The sequence below is a fragment of the Procambarus clarkii genome, chromosome 92 (genome assembly GCF_040958095.1).
Source record: "Procambarus clarkii isolate CNS0578487 chromosome 92, FALCON_Pclarkii_2.0, whole genome shotgun sequence".
Classification (NCBI taxonomy): Eukaryota; Metazoa; Arthropoda; class Malacostraca; order Decapoda; family Cambaridae; genus Procambarus; species Procambarus clarkii.
In genome coordinates, this window is record NC_091241.1 from 4572577 (window position 1) to 4591936 (window position 19360).

The 19360-nt window shown below is 42.8% G+C and overlaps 1 protein-coding gene across 2 annotated transcripts in view; it reads right to left on the reverse strand.

The window, feature by feature from the left end:
- LOC123775136 (chromodomain-helicase-DNA-binding protein 6) overlaps positions 1-19360 on the reverse strand; it is a 141022-nt gene that overhangs the window by 31303 nt on the left and 90359 nt on the right. The window contains exons 4-10 of one of the 2 annotated variants that reach the window (XM_069319175.1): positions 17416-17569; positions 12520-12659; positions 10069-10408; positions 9616-9727; positions 6333-6532; positions 4793-4966; positions 2527-2703 (exon numbers count right to left, since the gene is read on the reverse strand). In XM_069319175.1, coding sequence (XP_069175276.1) covers positions 2527-2703; positions 4793-4966; positions 6333-6532; positions 9616-9727; positions 10069-10408; positions 12520-12659; positions 17416-17569 — 1297 coding nt within the window. The remainder of the gene's footprint in view (positions 1-2526; positions 2704-4792; positions 4967-6332; positions 6533-9615; positions 9728-10068; positions 10409-12519; positions 12660-17415; positions 17570-19360) is intronic. The other variant, XM_069319176.1, reaches the window with a different exon arrangement.

Sequence of the window (19360 nt, forward strand, 5' to 3'; positions counted from 1 at the left end):
TCTACCACCCCAATTTATTACTCTATATTACATTATATATACAGTAATATATATATATATATATATATATATATATATTATATATATATATATATATATATATATATATATATATATTATATATATATATATATATATATATATAGATATATATATAGATATATATATACATACACACACACATATACATACACATACACATATACATACACATACACACACATTCATACTGTACATATATTTGCAATTTTCTGAATGCTGTCTAATCAGTGACAGAAAAAGGTAAATTCGATATGTACTTCCAGTATTTATTAAAAATTAAAAGAGAATAAACCATGAATAAGACTGTACATGATGAAACAAATCCCTATCTTTTCAGAATTCAATAATTACATTTCTGTAAATACTGTACTTTATAAATTGATTTTATCTATTCTCATCCTATAAATTAATCTAAAAATTTATTTCATCTTCTTTTTGTTTCATGACGCTCCTGGAAGTCGCCTTCTATATCACTCGCAATAAAAGGTACCGCCACAATATACCAACCCATGGATTAAGAAATAACTTTACACATCAAACACTGAGAAATATATTTTCCAGGTGCCTCCATGCTCAGAAGGGAATTCACTAGGGAATTTACAAAACAGAAAGAAGTACTACTGCACCCATGGGCAAACAATTTATCTTGAAGAATTGCTGGAAAGAACTTTGCCTAGCAGCAAACAAAATTGGCGAGAAATTAAATTACGACAAAATCCTTGCCGATATTATGAGAACAGCATCCTCAAAACATGGAAATTGACTCTCAATATTGACCACACTCAGGCTTCATCTATTTGTTCCTCAAGACTGTCAAGACACCATTACTGCTCCAAGTCAGACCAAGGCTCATGATGATGCAATTGACACTGTTCTGTAGAAAGACAGCAGGCAGGCAAAACCCTGAAGAGGGTAAGGGAGTACCCGACAAACAGAAAGTAATGAGTCAGAGAGGTTGTTTCAAGCTAGGGAAATACAGCAAGTGGGGTCCCACAAGCTTTGGTCCTGGGACCAAAACCTTGACCCTATTCAAGCCAAAGAATCAATTATGAAAAAATACAAAAATTAGAAAGTCCTTTTTTACAGAGTGGGAAATGGATCGAACAAGATAAGTGAGAAGAAAGTGAATGCCAAAAACCGTTAGTAGTTTCAAAGCATCATACGATAAAACAGCCCATCCTCTTGAGCATTCAGTCACTAAACTGATGTGTTAAATTGCCCGAACCTAACATAACTGAGAACCTTCGAATAGGAAACTGGACATCATGTCAATTTTGCAAGCAGCTATGGTGTTTAGTACATCACATTTTGGCCTTAGGGAATTTATACGTCAAAATGCAAAGTATTATTTGAAAGGACGGCTTGGACAAAGTACCAAGAAGACGGGACACCTCAATTATAACTCTCGTCCTGTAACTACACTCTGGTAATTACACTGGAGACTATTACCTTATTTATAAGCATGCCACCAAGGGATGGGTGTTTATCAGGGAGAATACTTTATTGTAAAACCTGGTTCCTCTGCTGGGAAGCTCAACAATCTTCACAAGCTATAAGACCAAATTACAATAACTAAGACAATAATAACCAAAGCACACCTCAATATCTTATGCCAAATAGTTAAGCATACAAAATTGGTGATTTTATTGGAATTGACAGTCACACACTAAATACTTTAGTTCAATGGAACATTTAAGGTATGAACTAAAGACAGCAATTTGCAACGACAATCGAATAATCTGAAACATCTGCACAAGTTCTGCATGGAGAAATGCTAAAACAGTACTTACCAACATGTGACAGAGTACAGTATTTAAAAAGATTTCAGTAAAATTCTTCCTTTGGCTTTCAAAGTCAGGAGGATCAACCAAATACCAATTGCTGGAGTGAATAATTTTGAACAATTTATTATATATATATATTTATTTAGCAAATTGAAATTATTTTAGGCAGCACAGTTATTGTTTTATCTAAGTATTAGAATTGTTCATGTTTCAATTAAGTTATGCCTCAAGGACTGAATTTCCACTTGTTAAAACCCAACTTTCAAATGAATTATATCTATGTGATAAATTAGAGCCAACTGAAACTGCATTACTTATATTTTTGTATTAGTACGAGTTCAAATGTTTATATTAAGCTTTATTTTAATAGCACTTGCCACAATTGACACCACAAGCACTCATAATCTGCATCACTTTTGTCTCCCGACACGTAAGTTTGGAAGAAAGTGATCACTGATAAAGCCCTGACTTTAGAGGAAGCTAATGTTCCTAGAACCACTGTCATATTGAAGAAGTGCAGTTGAAAAGAGTGCAATACAGATAAGTAGACATCGGGAAAAAGGGAGAGACTAATTATGAAGAGTTAAATGTACAAGCATCTTGCTGCTGTACATTTGTCCTTGCACTACAAACACAAGGCAATTAACTCTTTAAAACCAACAAAATGAAATGACACATTCAAAGATATGTGAACGCTAACCTGTGATGAATGTGTAGCTGTGGCCGGGACTGGATTAGGACCATCAACATTTGGTCCTTTCTCATCGATGGAGTGTAGAGAACAGACACAAGTGTCCTCCTTGACTACATCTGCTGAAAACCCTTCCCCTTTGCAGACTTGTACCCAGCGTTGACACTTCTTGATATCACAGCATGGCTTCAGAAATGAGATAAAAAAAAGAGCCCTCTCATGTAGTCGCAGTTTGGCAAATCAAGAATCACTGAGGTACAGTGTGACAACAATGCTCCATGCCATCGTGTGATAAACCCTTAATTTGACAGATGATAAATGCTGTCATCAACTGTCTGAAAGTTCCGGATCTCAAACCTGGCCACCACACACATGCCAAGGAATAAGCTACCTTTAGCTAGAAGGTAATTGTGGCAAGTGCTATCTGCAATTATCAGCAAAAGCTGATTTAAAGTCTTTAATAAACCCAGATATCTGTTTGAATAACAACTTAACTTCCTACATACAAAATAAAAATGATTCCCTCGGCTATAACACCAAGCAGTTAAGCTAAACAGCTTTGAATACCATCCAAATAACCAGAAGTAGTTTTCCATCTTCTTTCACAGAGCTGCATGTCTTTCCAGTATACATGGCAACAGTAATTCTCTTAAATTGTTCCTGTATACCTACTATCAATTGCATTGATAATAGGTTTGCACGAACCTCTCCCCTCTTTTTGTCTTGCTCCCTCTCCCCCCCCCCCTACAATATTAAGAATGACACAATAAGAGCAAGTATTAGTATGTCTTTATAATTAATGGTATACAGAATAGAATAGTCCTACTTTCATAACTGTGGGTCCACCTTCTGTTTTCTCTGCCAGGGGAAGAGAGAGGGCCGAGCATACGTTATTTGTTTTATGATACTACGGCCTAATTTTGAATAAATTTTTTATTTATAAATTTTAGCAATAAATTTTGTAATTTTCCACATATCAGTAAAAAACAAGCGTTGAATGTAATGAAACGCCATTTTCTAGGCGAGCCCCAGAGGCTCCCTGGAGTTATTGGGCTAGTGTGTGTTATATTAAAAAGGGGATTTAGTCTATGGAGTTAAATCTACCAGGGACCATGGCCAGAACCTGGCCTCTTCAGAAAGGTTTCAGAAAGCAATGGCCCTGGAACCACCCCCCCATCCTCATGGTTAGGTGTTTTCCTTATCTGACATCGACTGGGGTTAGGCACCCAGAAAGGTAGGCATAACAAAACAAACCCCACATGGTAATAAACTAAAAACCAAACAGAAAGGTAGAACTCCCTCCAATCCCAAGAAAACAGGCAAACGTCACACTCCACTGCCGCACAGCTCGTCCACTCAGCCCTCCCAGCGCTGACTACTCAGTCATCCACTTCGGAAGCTAAGTATCAAAACAATGCGAGAAAAAAAAACCCTGCCGACTTGAGGAAGGGAGGGTTGCCAGGGAGCCTTTGGGGCTCACCCAGAAAATGGTGTTTCATTACATTCGAGCTTGTATCAAGGTCACCTCCCCTTGGCTGAACTACTGATCTTTCCCTGAATGCAACCACACAACAGCTGCCTAACTGCCAGGTACCTATTTACTGCTAGGTGAACAGTGGCATTAAGTGAAAGTAAATGTACCCAAATATTTCTGTCCGGCCCAGAAATTGAGTTCAGGATCCTGGACTGTGAGTTGAGAATAAAGCCTTTAGTGCTTTAAGGCTTTATAAGGTAAAGGCTTTAGTGTTTGTGTACAAGAACAATAAGGAGAATGAGATTGTCATGTATGCAAGATTATGATCAAGTGTATGAGGTGGACATTCACTGCTAAAGGCAAATGAGTTTGCTCAAACCTACCTTATTGTGAAAGTTTTCATACAACGATATTTGAATAAATTATTTAGACCAATTTCTACATTACTGAATATTCTGACTGGACCTAAGATGGTCACTTCTTCCCCAGATGACTAGATTCTTAGTAAGTTTTTTTTTTTTTTTTTTTTTTTTTTTTTACAAATATCAATTCGCTTGAAGGCTGTCAAGGATAGGAATTTTTTTACAAGTTGTTTACACTAGAAACATGGCACATTCCATTTCTCTTGTTAATAATCTTGTCTAGGCAAATACACATTTTTGAAATATCAATCATAACATGGAGAATAAAATCTACAATGAAGGAAATGTATCATCTTGCTATCTATTTAGGAAATATTCTACAAATATCCTGCCTGGCAAACAAATTTATTCTTATGTTCAGGAAAATCATATGATATACCTTGAGTACGTCAACATCGTCTTCCATCTCCCAAGTAGATTCCTCATAAGAAAGAGCCTTCCACTTGACCAGGTAGTGTTTGATTTCCTTGCCGGTGGTGGGATCTGTTGTTTCCGTCATGTCCAGAATGCGGTCCACCTCAGTGTAGTCTGGATTAAACAGTTCTTCTTCCAACTAAACCAAGAAAATAATTAAGATATAAACAAATACAAAACGTTCTATTTTAAGACATTTAAAATAGTCCTGCACATACATAGAGCTCACATTTGCTTCCTCAGGCTACCAGTAACCATCCCCCACCTTGAAAAGAAAAATTCTGAGTCCCTCATTTTCCTTCTAGGGCCTTGGTAAGAAAATGATGACCATTGCTTGGCAAAATTACCATCCAGTGTCTGAATGTTTAGGGCAGCCATAGAGGAGACACTTAACTTTTAGCAACAGCAAATGAGTGATTACCATTTATATATTTGAGGCAAAATTTGTGCTATATGCAATTTCAAGACTTAGGCTTATAATATATACACATATACAGTATATATACATATATTATTATGAATAAGTATGTGGGGTGTCTGTATATCTATAAAATACTGGCATATCCATACATACTTATATTTTCAAAGTTATACATAATAGACAGGACCTGAGACACAAATACAACCTGTTAGCATGAAAAACTAAATTAAGCGAGAAACAATGAAAATACATCAACAAACTTATTCCTATGTAGCACCTCAACTCATTTAACATAAAAATATGCAACTTCTCCAAGCCACTACAGCTAAACCACAAGAGCTAGAGACATTTTATTTGGATTCTTGTGCTTCCTGAAGGCTAATTAACAATGTCATAAGAAAAATGCTTCTGGTTCTATACATTTCTTTATGAATGTTTAATTCCAGTAGTCAGGACCTGGGGCTGAGTGCATGGGCATGTTGTCAATTTCTTTCAGAGCGGAGATATCCCAACAAAGGTCCATATGACTTTCATAACAGGACCATGGGTAAAGAGGGGAGTGGTTCGAGACCCCAGCTGCTATCTTTTCTTTCATGCTGCAATTTATTTTGTTTTGCCTGGAATTTGTCCATTTTTTTTTGTTAGTTTTTGAGTTGATCTCTGATCCGCACTCTTCCCTTGCCTAGATGAGACAACCAGATTCCGGTCCTTACTCCTGGCATACTTATCAGTTTCATAAGGCCTGGTGCATTCATAAAAAAAACTAGCATTATCAGCATTGAACCCCTGCACTGCGCACCTGTTTTTGGCAAAAACTTCATAGTGCAATTGTTAAGGACATATTTTATTATTTTTATAAATGTTCAGGTAAAGTTAATGTCAAAATGTTTCCAAACTCAACCATTTTTCATTTCAAAACACAAAGAGTGATGAAAACATTAAACAACATTAAAATATAGCCTAATTAAAAAAAATAGTACAACTCTCAAAATGAGATTTCTCGGTTGGCGCAGCACAGTGGTTAAACTCTAGGGAGCTACTAAGGACCCAAACCAAAAACAATTAAAAAATTAAAAAAACTTACAAATTCCATCACATTATGACTCGTAGCTCTCTTCTGCTTGTAGCGCTTAATTTTTCCATTTATTCTTTTGTCCCCTTTGAAGAGTTCCTCCTCTGTTCGCCATTCACAGTGGAGGTATGAAAATGAGCGATACTTGACGAAAAATTCTTCCACATCTATCTTTTTGACAGTTCCTTTCTTCTTCTCTTTACCTTCTTCACCTGGATAAGCAAAAATAGATATTAGTTGTTTCATTAACCCTTATAGTGCTAAGCATAAGGGGACAGGGAAGCAAAAAATATTTGAATTATATAAAAATTATTGAAAAATATTAAATCTCCAACTTATTGGCTTCGGGGTTGTGAAACTTTCATCAAAATATTTTCAGAAATTGAATTTAGACGATTTTTTTAAGAAGAACTTTTTGTTGATAAGGAGGACAGTTCCTATTAACACTTTCGCGCTCTCGGCGCTCAAAAAAAAACAATACCCCAGATGCTTTCGGCACTTCGCGCGCCTACGCGGTAAGACCGAAAAGTGTACACTCTTTTGACTGTCCTGACAATAATTGAAGGCGCACGTATTTAAATTTGGTATCACTGTGTTCGCAATGAAATTGTCTATAAGAGCATACCTATAAAATGCCGCCCAAGCATAAGGAGTATCAACACCAAATAAAAAACTATGCAGATCACTCGCCGAGAGCGCCAAACCGCAACAAAATGTTTCCACTCTCTTAATGGTTGCGAAACCTACAGTTGTCCTACATCGCTAATTTTGGTATCATTGGAATCGCAATAAAATTCTCTACACGGACATATGCATATGAATGTTTAATATAAGTAATTGCCCACCCGCAAGAGTGTGTGAAGTGGAGAGTAGTTAGCCGCGAGCGCACTGGCGAAAACACAGGGGGGAAATCATGCTTGGAAAGTTTATGTTTCCTGACCCTACTTTTCTATGTACGTATTTCTTTTTTATACCAATGTGTTCGCAATAAAATTTTCTATAAGATGAACTGCATAACATTTGTACAAAGCATGTGTAAGAGAAGCGCCAAATATAGAACCACCTCGCTCAGTATGCGCTCGCGGCAGAAACGAACGCATTGTTTTCGTTCGTTTGATGTTTGTCATGTTTATACTTGTTGAAACATTTTATAATTTGTATGACAGTGATCGCAGTAAAATTCCCTACACAGACATATACATAACACATACAAATATTTCCCACGTGTTGGATATATCAACGGCTAAAGGGAACCCACTGCCACACGCTCGCCACACCCCCAAACATACTTTGTGTATTTTTTTTTTTACTCATAGAAGTTTATGTGATATAATATTCATTCTGGTACCAAAACATTCGCAAATAAATTCCCTACAAAACAAAAGTATCCCCATCCATTTCGGTTAAAAAATGGAATTTATAGAAATATTTTTTCGATGGACGAGAAAACTCGGCTGTTATGCGGAATCGTAAGAGAAAACGGCGACGAGTTATCTCTAATCTAAAGCGCGAAAGTGTTAATAAGAACTGATGATATTTTAATATACAGTAATAGAGATGCAAGCACCTGTCCGACACACAAAGAAGTACAGTAGTAAGAAGTGTCCACAAAGTGGATATGCAGGTGGTGCCTTTATAGCATTGCTGAGTAATATATAACACAAATAATAATGAGAATGTTATTATGCTCTATTTTGTTATATATCATATAAATACATTGCCCAATGTTAATATCTGTTACTTTCACCAATGTCCAAAAAAAAAAAAAATGATAGGGAAGGGGGACTTTTTTTCTCCCTTGTTTATTATATGATTTTGCTGTACCCTCTACATCCTGAAGAGTGCATCTCATCCCTAACTATGTGAAGATAGAATGAAATTGGTCAACAAATAATCAGTCAAAACTTGCAGAATTTAGGACTTTTGATGATTAAGAACCAGATTAGGGCTTTTTCACTTGTATAAAGTATTCTGTAAATACATCCTCTAAATCATTAGAATTATCCCTATACTTTTTTTGGGGGAGGTTATTTATTCTTGACTTCATTTCAACACATTTTGACCTACAACTTTCACATTCCAGTACAACTACCAAGCAATCTGCCGATGCAAAAGGTGCAGACAAATGAGTGTTAAAATTTGAGGAGATTGTATAGGACAATTCTTTATCTCCCGAGCAAATTTATTGTGCCGATGAAACAAGCATGTACTGGCATATGTTGGACGGTTACACATACACTCATCAGGATGAAAGTGATGGTTCATTTGGGTTCAAGGCAAATACAGAAAGCCCCTCTATTTTTGTATTTTTTTGTGCAAATGCCGTTAACACACACACACACAAGAGTATCAAGAATACCTTATGATTTATGAGGCTCAGGCCAGAGTAAGATGTCTAGAGCTATTTTTTCCTGAATACTATTTAGTCATTTCATACCCGTACCCTAGACATCATGCCAAGATTATACATGGAGAAACATATGGACACTTGGCTAGTACCCGTATCAAGCCAGTCAGCTATTCACAGTTGGTCACAGCCAGTAACTGGCATCTACAGTCAAGTCACAGCCAGTCAAGCACTCATAGCCACAACAAGTCACAGTCAATCACAACATGTCACACTTGGTTAGGCATTTAACGGTAGTTGCAATCGGTCACAGGCAGTCGAAAGTAATCAGGCATTCACAGTTGTGGTAGTAACCAGTCGGCATTCACAGTTAGTCGCAACCAGTCAGTCAGTAAGCAATACGATTTTGATGTCAAGCACTTGTGTAGTCTCTGCCTCCCATGGTCACCAGCTGGTAGGAAGGAAGTCCATAATTTATCAATTCCACCAAGATGTGGTGGTAAGGATATAGCTGGGAGGGTCCAGTGTGGAGTGGGATAGGAGGTGAGGCAAGGAGGTAGCAGGGAGGATCAGGTGAGGGGATGAGGACCTGGGGAAGGGACTGCGTGTGACCTATAGGCCAACAAGTTAGTCTGTGTTAGTCTTAGTCTGATTAATCTGCTTCCCTTTCACTCCCTTTGCTGCTCTGTCATTTGCTCAATGTGGCCCGCCAGCCTGTCCACCCACCTCAATCTACTGCCTGCCTGCCAGCCATGCCACCAGCCTGCTCATTGCTGCCTGCCACCCACCGCCATCTACTGCCTGCCCTCCCACTCTGCCACCTGACTGCCCTGCTACCAGTCTGCCCACTTTGCCATCTGTGCTCCTGCTCTCTCTCTCTCTACCTGCCACTCAGTACCAAGAGTACCATCATAATTACACAAGAAACCTTTAACGTTCACTAATCACCTTCTTTCCCTTTTTCCTCCGGGTCATCTTCTGTGTCGCTCTCAACCTCTCTCTGTCCTGTCCTTATGCCCAAGATGCTCTGCACCACCATTGTGTCCTCACTGTTTGGATCCTGCAATTAAACAAATTATCCATATATATAATTTTCTTGAACAAAATGTTTCAAAGCCAGGTATTTAATTAACCAAGTATGAATAACCCGTATGAAAGAGATGAAACCAGATATCGCTGAATTATGAGAGCATATCTTTTGATGTAAACATTACTAAATATCATATGCTACACAAATTGTAGCTACTGTATACTGTATACGGGTCACACTTAATGACTGTATTTTTATGAGCTAACTTCTACCTGGAAATGCAGTGAAAACTTGTACTATACATGGGTTCTTTATCCACACACACACAGCAAATCAACAAATTGATGTATTACACGCTCTGAATGACTTACCACATAAACAAAATTTGGTTTAACCAAGTTGCCTTCTTCTTCAGGGTGGTTGTTGCCAGTGTAAGCAGCTGCAAGATCAGCAGCACTCTGAGGGTCCCCGCTCCCACTCCCTCCAACCCCCGTGTTGTTTGAAGGGTTTTTTATTAGCAAGTTGTCATCGTCCGACAAGTTTAAATCCAGCTCGTCTACGTATTTCTTCCGTAAAGTGTTGCGTCCCGATCTTCTCTTGTTGGCTTCATCTTCCTCTTTCTGGGCAGCAGATACTGCATTGGGTTCCATGTCTGAAAAATCCGACTCTGACCCTCGCCTTTTCCTCTTGCGCTTGAAGTTTAGTGTCAATCTATAAAGAAAGAATATTTAAAAATATACATGCATATTTCCAGTGGAAGAAATATTTATAAAGTGACAATGGACAAAACTTGTGCACCAGGTTTAAAAAAAAAAACAATTATGGTTCAACAATAAGAGTGCCAACATACAGGGCAAAACTCTTAGATGGTCTACAATACTTGTTAATAATCTAGTGTGTTCACTGTTTTACACAATGTGATCAATTTTATCTTGTGTACAAAGAGCAGGCCAAAATATCAGCCAAAAAATATAGTTTTTTATGGTTTGGGAAAGGTAATTAACAAATTAAAAAGATCAACAGTTCTATGGCAGAATCCTGAGAAACCTGAGGGAGTATTCTCATGCCTGACATAACCTATGACCTTTTGTGTCAGATACTCCCTCAATCAGTTCAGTGTTTTCACCCTTATCCTTGCTTGCCTCTCCATCTTGGACTTTACACATTTATGAGGATTTGTATCAAAATCTTTCCAGCAATCAAGGATGATGCAGTGTACTTACCTTTCATCATCTTCCCTTTTACTGTTACCAAATTCAATAAAATTTGCCATGTATAATTTTTCCCTCTCTGAATCTGCATTACCTGCTTGATGGGGTTCTGGGAGTTTTTCTACTCCCCAAGCCTGGCCTGAGGCCAGGCTTGACTTGTGAGTTTGGTCCACTCCATGCACTTATTTTACCTAGCTCAATTTGAAGGGCATTACAATCGTCATGTATCTCCTATCTTCCTCAGTTTCTTAGCCTCATCCACAAACATGTTCATATTTATTCTATTCCTTCCGGTAGATTGTTTATATAGACGGTGAACATTACTGGTGCAAGAATTGAACCCTGTGGTACTCCCTAGTAACACTCCTCCAGTCAGATACATTGTCTCTGATTAATGACCTCATCTGTCTGTCAGTTAGAACATTTTTCATCCATGTTAGAAGTCCCCCCGTCACCCCTCCAGAACAGCCTCTAGATAGTTAACCCAACTACCACTTTCCTGTAGTATCTCTGTGGCTTTATCATAAAAACTTAGATTTGTTAAACAGGATCTTCCTGTTCAAAAACCATACTGTCTATCTGTTATGTCATTGCTTTCTAGGTGATCAACCCATTTCGCTTTAACTATTTTTTCAAGCATTTTACTACCACTCTTGTTAATGATACGGGTCTATAAATTTATAGATTCCTCTCGACTACTATTTTTACAGATTGGTACTATGTTTGTTTTTTTCATTATATCTGCTTAGATATAATGAAAAACATAACTAGTTATGATTCCTGCTCACAAGGATGTCTGGAATATTAATTGGAATGGAATGCTCAGCTGAGTTGCACATTTTTGCAACACCCAAGGTGAAACTCAAAGTCCAACCACTTTATTTCTTCTTAGCCCCCATGGGAATTTTTTCAATTCGTCTTGAGATACCTATGTATTCAATGGAGTGCTTTGGAATTGGTATTTAGTCTGGCTCTCTGAAATCCTAATTTTTATATAAACACAGTTTGGAACTGTTCATTTAGCATTTCACACATTTCTTTTTTATTCTTAGTAGTCTTGTTCCTCATTCTTTGAAATATGTGTTTAGTGTACGAGTTTGCATGTGTGTTTGCATGTAATATACTGAACATGACATTTCACAAGGAGCACGGTACATCTAGAGGCAGTGTGGTAGTACTGTACTCGTTTATCACAAATGCTATAATCAGTGGCAACTCATTTATCCTAAGTGCATCAAATAAGCTTACCTAAACTGTCTGACCCTAAATAAAATGAAATTGGTTAGAATACAAAATTTATTAACGTGAGAATAAATATATGACGCGGTAATGGTTGTGTATGTCTGATTTATGGTTACAATTACTAAGGGAAGACTGTGAGATGGAAGGTGGTTGGTTGGCAGCTGCACATATGGGAATGGCTGCCAGTTATTATGGCCCCACTGTTATGTCTCCACAGTTTCTAGCCAATATTCAGAGAATTCTCCAGATTTGCATAGAGAAAATAAGACACAACCCTCCCCTTAAGGAAGGAATAGCTAATAAATAGGCAAGTGAAACATGAAGGACTCTGTCCTGTGAACCCCTCAAACGGGTAGTCACACCACTTACTTGGCAGAAGGTTTCTTTTTGGCTGGAGTTGCACTCTTCACTTTAGGTTTTTTCTCAACCTTGTTCTTAGCATTAGTAATGGTAATAGGAATGGTGGGAATACCAGAAGCAACAATAGGCAAACCAGTTGCTGGATTAACCTGAAACAATGAAAGATTTTTCTTAAGGGAGGAAAGCTTAATAAAATAAACAAGGGTTAACAAATCAATAAGTATGACATTAACATCATTTTTCCCACTGCCTAAACTGCCATGTTTTGAGATATGAACAATAACTATTATACAGCAGGGAGAACCATAATTATTGCTGTATAATAGTGATGGTAATAATAATAATTAAATAAAAAAAACATAATAATTAAACCATAATTATAGTAGGGTGACCCATAATTTATATACAGCAGGGTGACCCATAATTTATATACAGCAGGGTGAACCACCACTACTGTTATACAGCAGGGTGAACCATCACTACTATACAGCAGGGTGAACCATCACTACTGTTATACAGCAGGGTGACCCACCACTACTGTTATACAGCAGGGTGAACCACCACCACTACTATACAGCAGGGTGACCCACCACTACTGTTAAACAGCAGGGTGAACCACCACTACTGTTATACAGCAGGGTGACCCATCACTACTATACAGCAGGGTGACCCACCACTACTGTTATACAGCAGGGTGAACCATCACTACTATACAGCAAGGTGAACCATCACTACTATACAGCAGGGTGAACCACCACCACTATACAGCAGGGTGAACCATCACTACTATACAGCAGGGTGACCCACCACTACACACAGCAGGGTGACCCACCACTACCGTCAACACAAACACAGTGGCATCCCAACCAGACTCACAAACATGAACAAGTAAAATACCCAGCACTTCCACAAGTATGGCAACACTTCGTATTTGCCAACATTCATGGAAACGGAACACACAAAAGAAAGTCCACTTTATACCTGGCTTCCTAAGTGAGGCAAAAACAATGTTTGCACCTTTTAATTAAACAAACTCTCACAAGGACTATTATGACAGTGAGACACAAACACCAGGGCTCATTCTTTTCAGATGTGATGGGAAACACAGGATACAGGGAGGGGGGTCAGCCAGTATATCAATGACACATTTATCTTCATTGAGCAGTTAAACACAATAAATGATATGGTGGAAATGCAGTTAATCAAAATAGAAATCCAAAATGTGATTGCCCTTGTATATAAATACCCATATACAAATCTTCAACAGTTTAATGATCAGCCAATGAAAATAAAATGTTGCTTAAGAAACCTTGCAAGCCCTACCCTGATCATCATACTTAATGACGTCTATTTATAGCACCTAAAAGGGAAAAATGTAGCAAATGCCATTTTATCAGCGTAAATCCCTGGAAGTAAACATCTCCAAATAATACCTGATCCACCAGGCTGTGATTCATGCGTCAGGCTGCAAGTAACCATGTCCGGCAACGAGGAGGCCTGGTTGGCCAGTCCGGCAACGAGGAGGCCAGGTTGGCCAGTCCGGCAACGAGGAGGCCAGGTTGGCCAGTCCGGCAACGAGGAGGCCAGGTTGGCCAGTCCGGCAACGAGGAGGCCAGGTTGGCCAGTCCGGCAACGAGGAGGCCTGGTTGGCCAGTCCGGCAACGAGGAGGCCTGGTTGGCCAGTCCGGCAACGAGGAGGCCTGGTTGGCCAGTCCGGCAACGAGGAGGCCTGGTTGGCCAGTCCGGCAACGAGGAGGCCTGGTTGGCCAGTCCGGCAACGAGGAGGCCTGGTTGGCCAGTCCGGCAACGAGGAGGCCTGGTTGGCCAGTCCGGCAACGAGGAGGCCTGGTTGGCCAGTCCGGCAACGAGGAGGCCTGGTTGGCCAGTCCGGCAACGAGGAGGCCTGGTTGGCCAGTCCGGCAACGAGGAGGCCTGGTTGGCCAGTCCGGCAACGAGGAGGCCTGGTTGGCCAGTCCGGCAACGAGGAGGCCTGGTTGGCCAGTCCGGCAACGAGGAGGCCTGGTTGGCCAGTCCGGCAACGAGGAGGCCTGGTTGGCCAGTCCGGCAACGAGGAGGCCTGGTTGGCCAGTCCGGCAACGAGGAGGCCTGGTTGGCCAGTCCGGCAACGAGGAGGCCTGGTTGGCCAGTCCGGCAACGAGGAGGCCTGGTTGGCCAGTCCGGCAACGAGGAGGCCAGGTTGGCCAGTCCGGCAACGAGGAGGCCAGGTTGGCCAGTCCGGCAACGAGGAGGCCTGGTTGGCCAGTCCGGCAACGAGGAGGCCTGGTTGGCCAGTCCGGCAACGAGGAGGCCTGGTTGGCCAGTCCGGCAACGAGGAGGCCTGGTTGGCCAGTCCGGCAACGAGGAGGCCTGGTTGGCCAGTCCGGCAACGAGGAGGCCTGGTTGGCCAGTCCGGCAACGAGGAGGCCTGGTTGGCCAGTCCGGCAACGAGGAGGCCTGGTTGGCCAGTCCGGCAACGAGGAGGCCTGGTTGGCCAGTCCGGCAACGAGGAGGCCTGGTTGGCCAGTCCGGCAACGAGGAGGCCTGGTTGGCCAGTCCGGCAACGAGGAGGCCTGGTTGGCCAGTCCGGCAACGAGGAGGCCTGGTTGGCCAGTCCGGCAACGAGGAGGCCTGGTTGGCCAGTCCGGCAACGAGGAGGCCTGGTTGGCCAGTCCGGCAACGAGGAGGCCTGGTTGGCCAGTCCGGCAACGAGGAGGCCTGGTTGGCCAGTCCGGCAACGAGGAGGCCTGGTTGGCCAGTCCGGCAACGAGGAGGCCTGGTTGGCCAGTCCGGCAACGAGGAGGCCTGGTTGGCCAGTCCGGCAACGAGGAGGCCTGGTTGGCCAGTCCGGCAACGAGGAGGCCTGGTTGGCCAGTCCGGCAACGAGGAGGCCTGGTTGGCCAGTCCGGCAACGAGGAGGCCTGGTTGGCCAGTCCGGCAACGAGGAGGCCTGGTTGGCCAGTCCGGCAACGAGGAGGCCTGGTTGGCCAGTCCGGCAACGAGGAGGCCTGGTTGGCCAGTCCGGCAACGAGGAGGCCTGGTTGGCCAGTCCGGCAACGAGGAGGCCTGGTTGGCCAGTCCGGCAACGAGGAGGCCTGGTTGGCCAGTCCGGCAACGAGGAGGCCTGGTTGGCCAGTCCGGCAACGAGGAGGCCTGGTTGGCCAGTCCGGCAACGAGGAGGCCTGGTTGGCCAGTCCGGCAACGAGGAGGCCTGGTTGGCCAGTCCGGCAACGAGGAGGCCTGGTTGGCCAGTCCGGCAACGAGGAGGCCTGGTTGGCCAGTCCGGCAACGAGGAGGCCTGGTTGGCCAGTCCGGCAACGAGGAGGCCTGGTTGGCCAGTCCGGCAACGAGGAGGCCTGGTTGGCCAGTCCGGCAACGAGGAGGCCTGGTTGGCCAGTCCGGCAACGAGGAGGCCTGGTTGGCCAGTCCGGCAACGAGGAGGCCTGGTTGGCCAGTCCGGCAACGAGGAGGCCTGGTTGGCCAGTCCGGCAACGAGGAGGCCTGGTTGGCCAGTCCGGCAACGAGGAGGCCTGGTTGGCCAGTCCGGCAACGAGGAGGCCTGGTTGGCCAGTCCGGCAACGAGGAGGCCTGGTTGGCCAGTCCGGCAACGAGGAGGCCTGGTTGGCCAGTCCGGCAACGAGGAGGCCTGGTTGGCCAGTCCGGCAACGAGGAGGCCTGGTTGGCCAGTCTGGCAACGAGGAGGCCTGGTTGGCCAGTCCGGCAACGAGGAGGCCTGGTTGGCCAGTCCGGCAACGAGGAGGCCTGGTTGGCCAGTCCGGCAACGAGGAGGCCTGGTTGGCCAGTCCGGCAACGAGGAGGCCTGGTTGGCCAGTCCGGCAACGAGGAGGCCTGGTTGGCCAGTCCGGCAACGAGGAGGCCTGGTTGGCCAGTCCGGCAACGAGGAGGCCTGGTTGAGGAACGGGACAATGGGGATGCTAAGCCCCGAAATCATTGCAAGATCACCACAAGTAGTTTAAATGAAGTCACACAGAAATGACCTCTTAAGAATGTGAAAATATTTTGTTAAACCAGCAAAGAAAAGAAAATTCTCAAGACCTTATTTTCCCAAACAATGATGAGCTGGTTAGGAGCATTATGATTAAATTAAGGTTACTCAGATCACAACCTAATCCACGTTCAGGCAAGAATGGGCAACAGACCTGCATAATCAGTCTCATATCCAAGAGTAAAATTCAATAAATTCAATTTTAATAATAAAACAGATTAACTGGGAACTAATAACCCAAGACCTCACAGAAATAAGCTGGGAAGAACAGCGTGAAACCTAACCCTAAAGCAGTGCCTCAAGAACATAGGCAAAGTAGCACTAACCATATGCTCGAGTCACCTACCTCTAAGAAAAAAAAAAAAGAAAAATGCAAACTGGATGAACAGCATTCTGAAGAAAACAAAACAAATAGCAGAACAACTCGAAAGCCCCACTATCCCAAGACAGACATGGAAGGCCAGGCAGAGAAAAAAATGATGGAGCTAAAGCTTCAAGAATCATAAAATTCAGAAGTAGAAAGCACAAAAGACCATAAGTGAAATAGAGCAGAACCCAAAATACTTTTTCTACTATGAAAATTCTAGAACAAAAACTGCATCTAGCATTGGGCCTTTGCACAAGGAAAATGGAACTTTCATGGATGACAGCAAAGAAACGAGTGAAATACAGAGGGTACAGTACAACAGTCCATATCTGTCACACAGCAAGGAGTGTTACATTATTACATTCGGCTATTATACAGCTGGAGTGAGAAGGAAGGACAGTAACTCCTCCAGGGAAGGTGTTGAAAGTGAAAACTCAAACAATAATATTCTGCCTGTGTACACAATTCACAAAAGTATCGCAAGGTGGGTAAGAGAGAGAGAAGAGACAGCTAATGATATAAATAGAGAGCGTACCTTGGTTGGATCCAGAGGAGTTCCTGGAGGTGCAACAGCCGGGTCCATCAGAGCAGCTGGAGGAGCACCAGTGCCAGTATCCACAGGTAGAGTGTTCACCTCACGAGCCAAGCCCATTACAATTTTCCTTACACGTGTTCTTCTTGGTGGGGCACTGCAATGAAATATATAGAATTAAAACTATTATTCTGAGGCAGCTATAACCAGGCAGTTATAGTATTCAAGCAGATATGGGCAGAAAAATATGCTGCCCATATCATTGTTGTATATTGTGAGAAGTTGGGTTTTGGCCACTTCTCAGCTAGCTTACATTTGTTAGGTGATAGGTAGAAAAAGCCTTTTGCTTCAGAAAATGGTGGAGATGTGCACAGGGTGTGCACAAAAGTCTATCTTCTTGGGTAATGAAGATAGACTAGTGGAATCACGTCTCTTTCGAAAAGGGATGCTTTTAGCATTCCAAAGATGTAACTCTCGGTGTCGTAAGTATTCTGTGTGAATAGTTACAGGTTTTCTCTGAATTCTGTAACTTCTGGCCTGGCAACAGAGTGAGAGAGAAGAGGATGAGCGGACCAACCCTCAGGTACCACGGCTCCCCTATGGCGGTGACATGACATCATCGGCGTCTCCTGCCGGCTTATTTCCCATTGGGAGCGACATGAGGCCTCTGCCGAGGCTCGAGCCTGATTGGCCGAGGGGCCTGGCACCAAAGGGAGCCGCCACTTGAATTCTCGTGCCAAAACCTCGTGGCTGGTGCGAAATTCCCACGCCTCTAGCGTCATTTTGTATCGAGGAGCTACGCTGTAGAGAAGTAGGGAGATCAGGTCTCTGGCCAAAAGCCTTGATTCCTCCCTCTCCTGTCAATCCTCCAGCCAGCTCATTAACCCTACGCTGTTCCACGTTACAGTCGCAGAATCCTGCAGCGTCGGAGCTTGTTAATGGTAAAAATTAAGGAGATAAGTGAAGTGAAGTCGTAAGCCATCACATGTGCTGCCAACAGGTGCAACAGAACTGTCCAGAGTCATCCAGTGATATCGGCCTTACCTAGAGCAAGCCGTCCTTCTATTGCTCTGTCACAGTGAATATAAGAATCAGGAAACGATTCTAAGTGTTTGAGTGAAGATCGTGTGTATATCTTCAATATTGTGGAAGTGTGGACTTTTAATTTTTCCTCGTCCACGCCACTGTTCTCCCTGGGTGCCTCACATCTGGTGTTTACATATATTCGTCTATTTCCAGCATGCATACCGTCAGCCTTCAGCAATATATCACGCTTGTGTCAAAAACCCCGGTGTATAACGGTGAGGGGCGTTTATTAGTGGAAACGTGTTAGGCGACTCTCGCCTCTGTGTCTCGAGCGCGCGGGAAACACCTCCCCGCCGCCCCTCACTACCCCAGGCCGTTGGCCTTGCTGCCTCACCTCGCTCCTCAGAGTGCAGTGTCCCACCTCACTCCGTCATCTCCAGTGCATGGTCTTCAATCAACAGCTGGAGCAGTGAGTGTGATGAATGATTGCGAGTGTGTCATACCAGTATAAATTAACGAGCGTACCCAAACATTATTTCTTTGTATCTTCTTGTGTGCAAATTCCGTGTGTTGAATTTGATTCAGCCATCCGGTGTTCGTTCTCACTAGTTCCCCTACGGGACCGAGTTCAATTCCTCAAGGAAGCCCGATAGGTAAAGACCTATTACAGCTTTTGTGTGAATACTGTAGCAAGATCTTAGTTATTTGTCATCTTACACATTCAGTTGTCTTTGTGACGTGTGTATTTTACTGTGTTTAGTGTGGTTTAGTGGTTACCATAACAGGGGCCTCGTAGCCTGGTGGATAGCGCGCAGGACTCGTAATTCTGTGGCGCGGGTTCGATTCCCACACGAGGCAGAAACAAATGGGCAAAGTTTCTTTCACCCTGAATGCCCCTGTTACGTAGCAGTAAATAGGTACC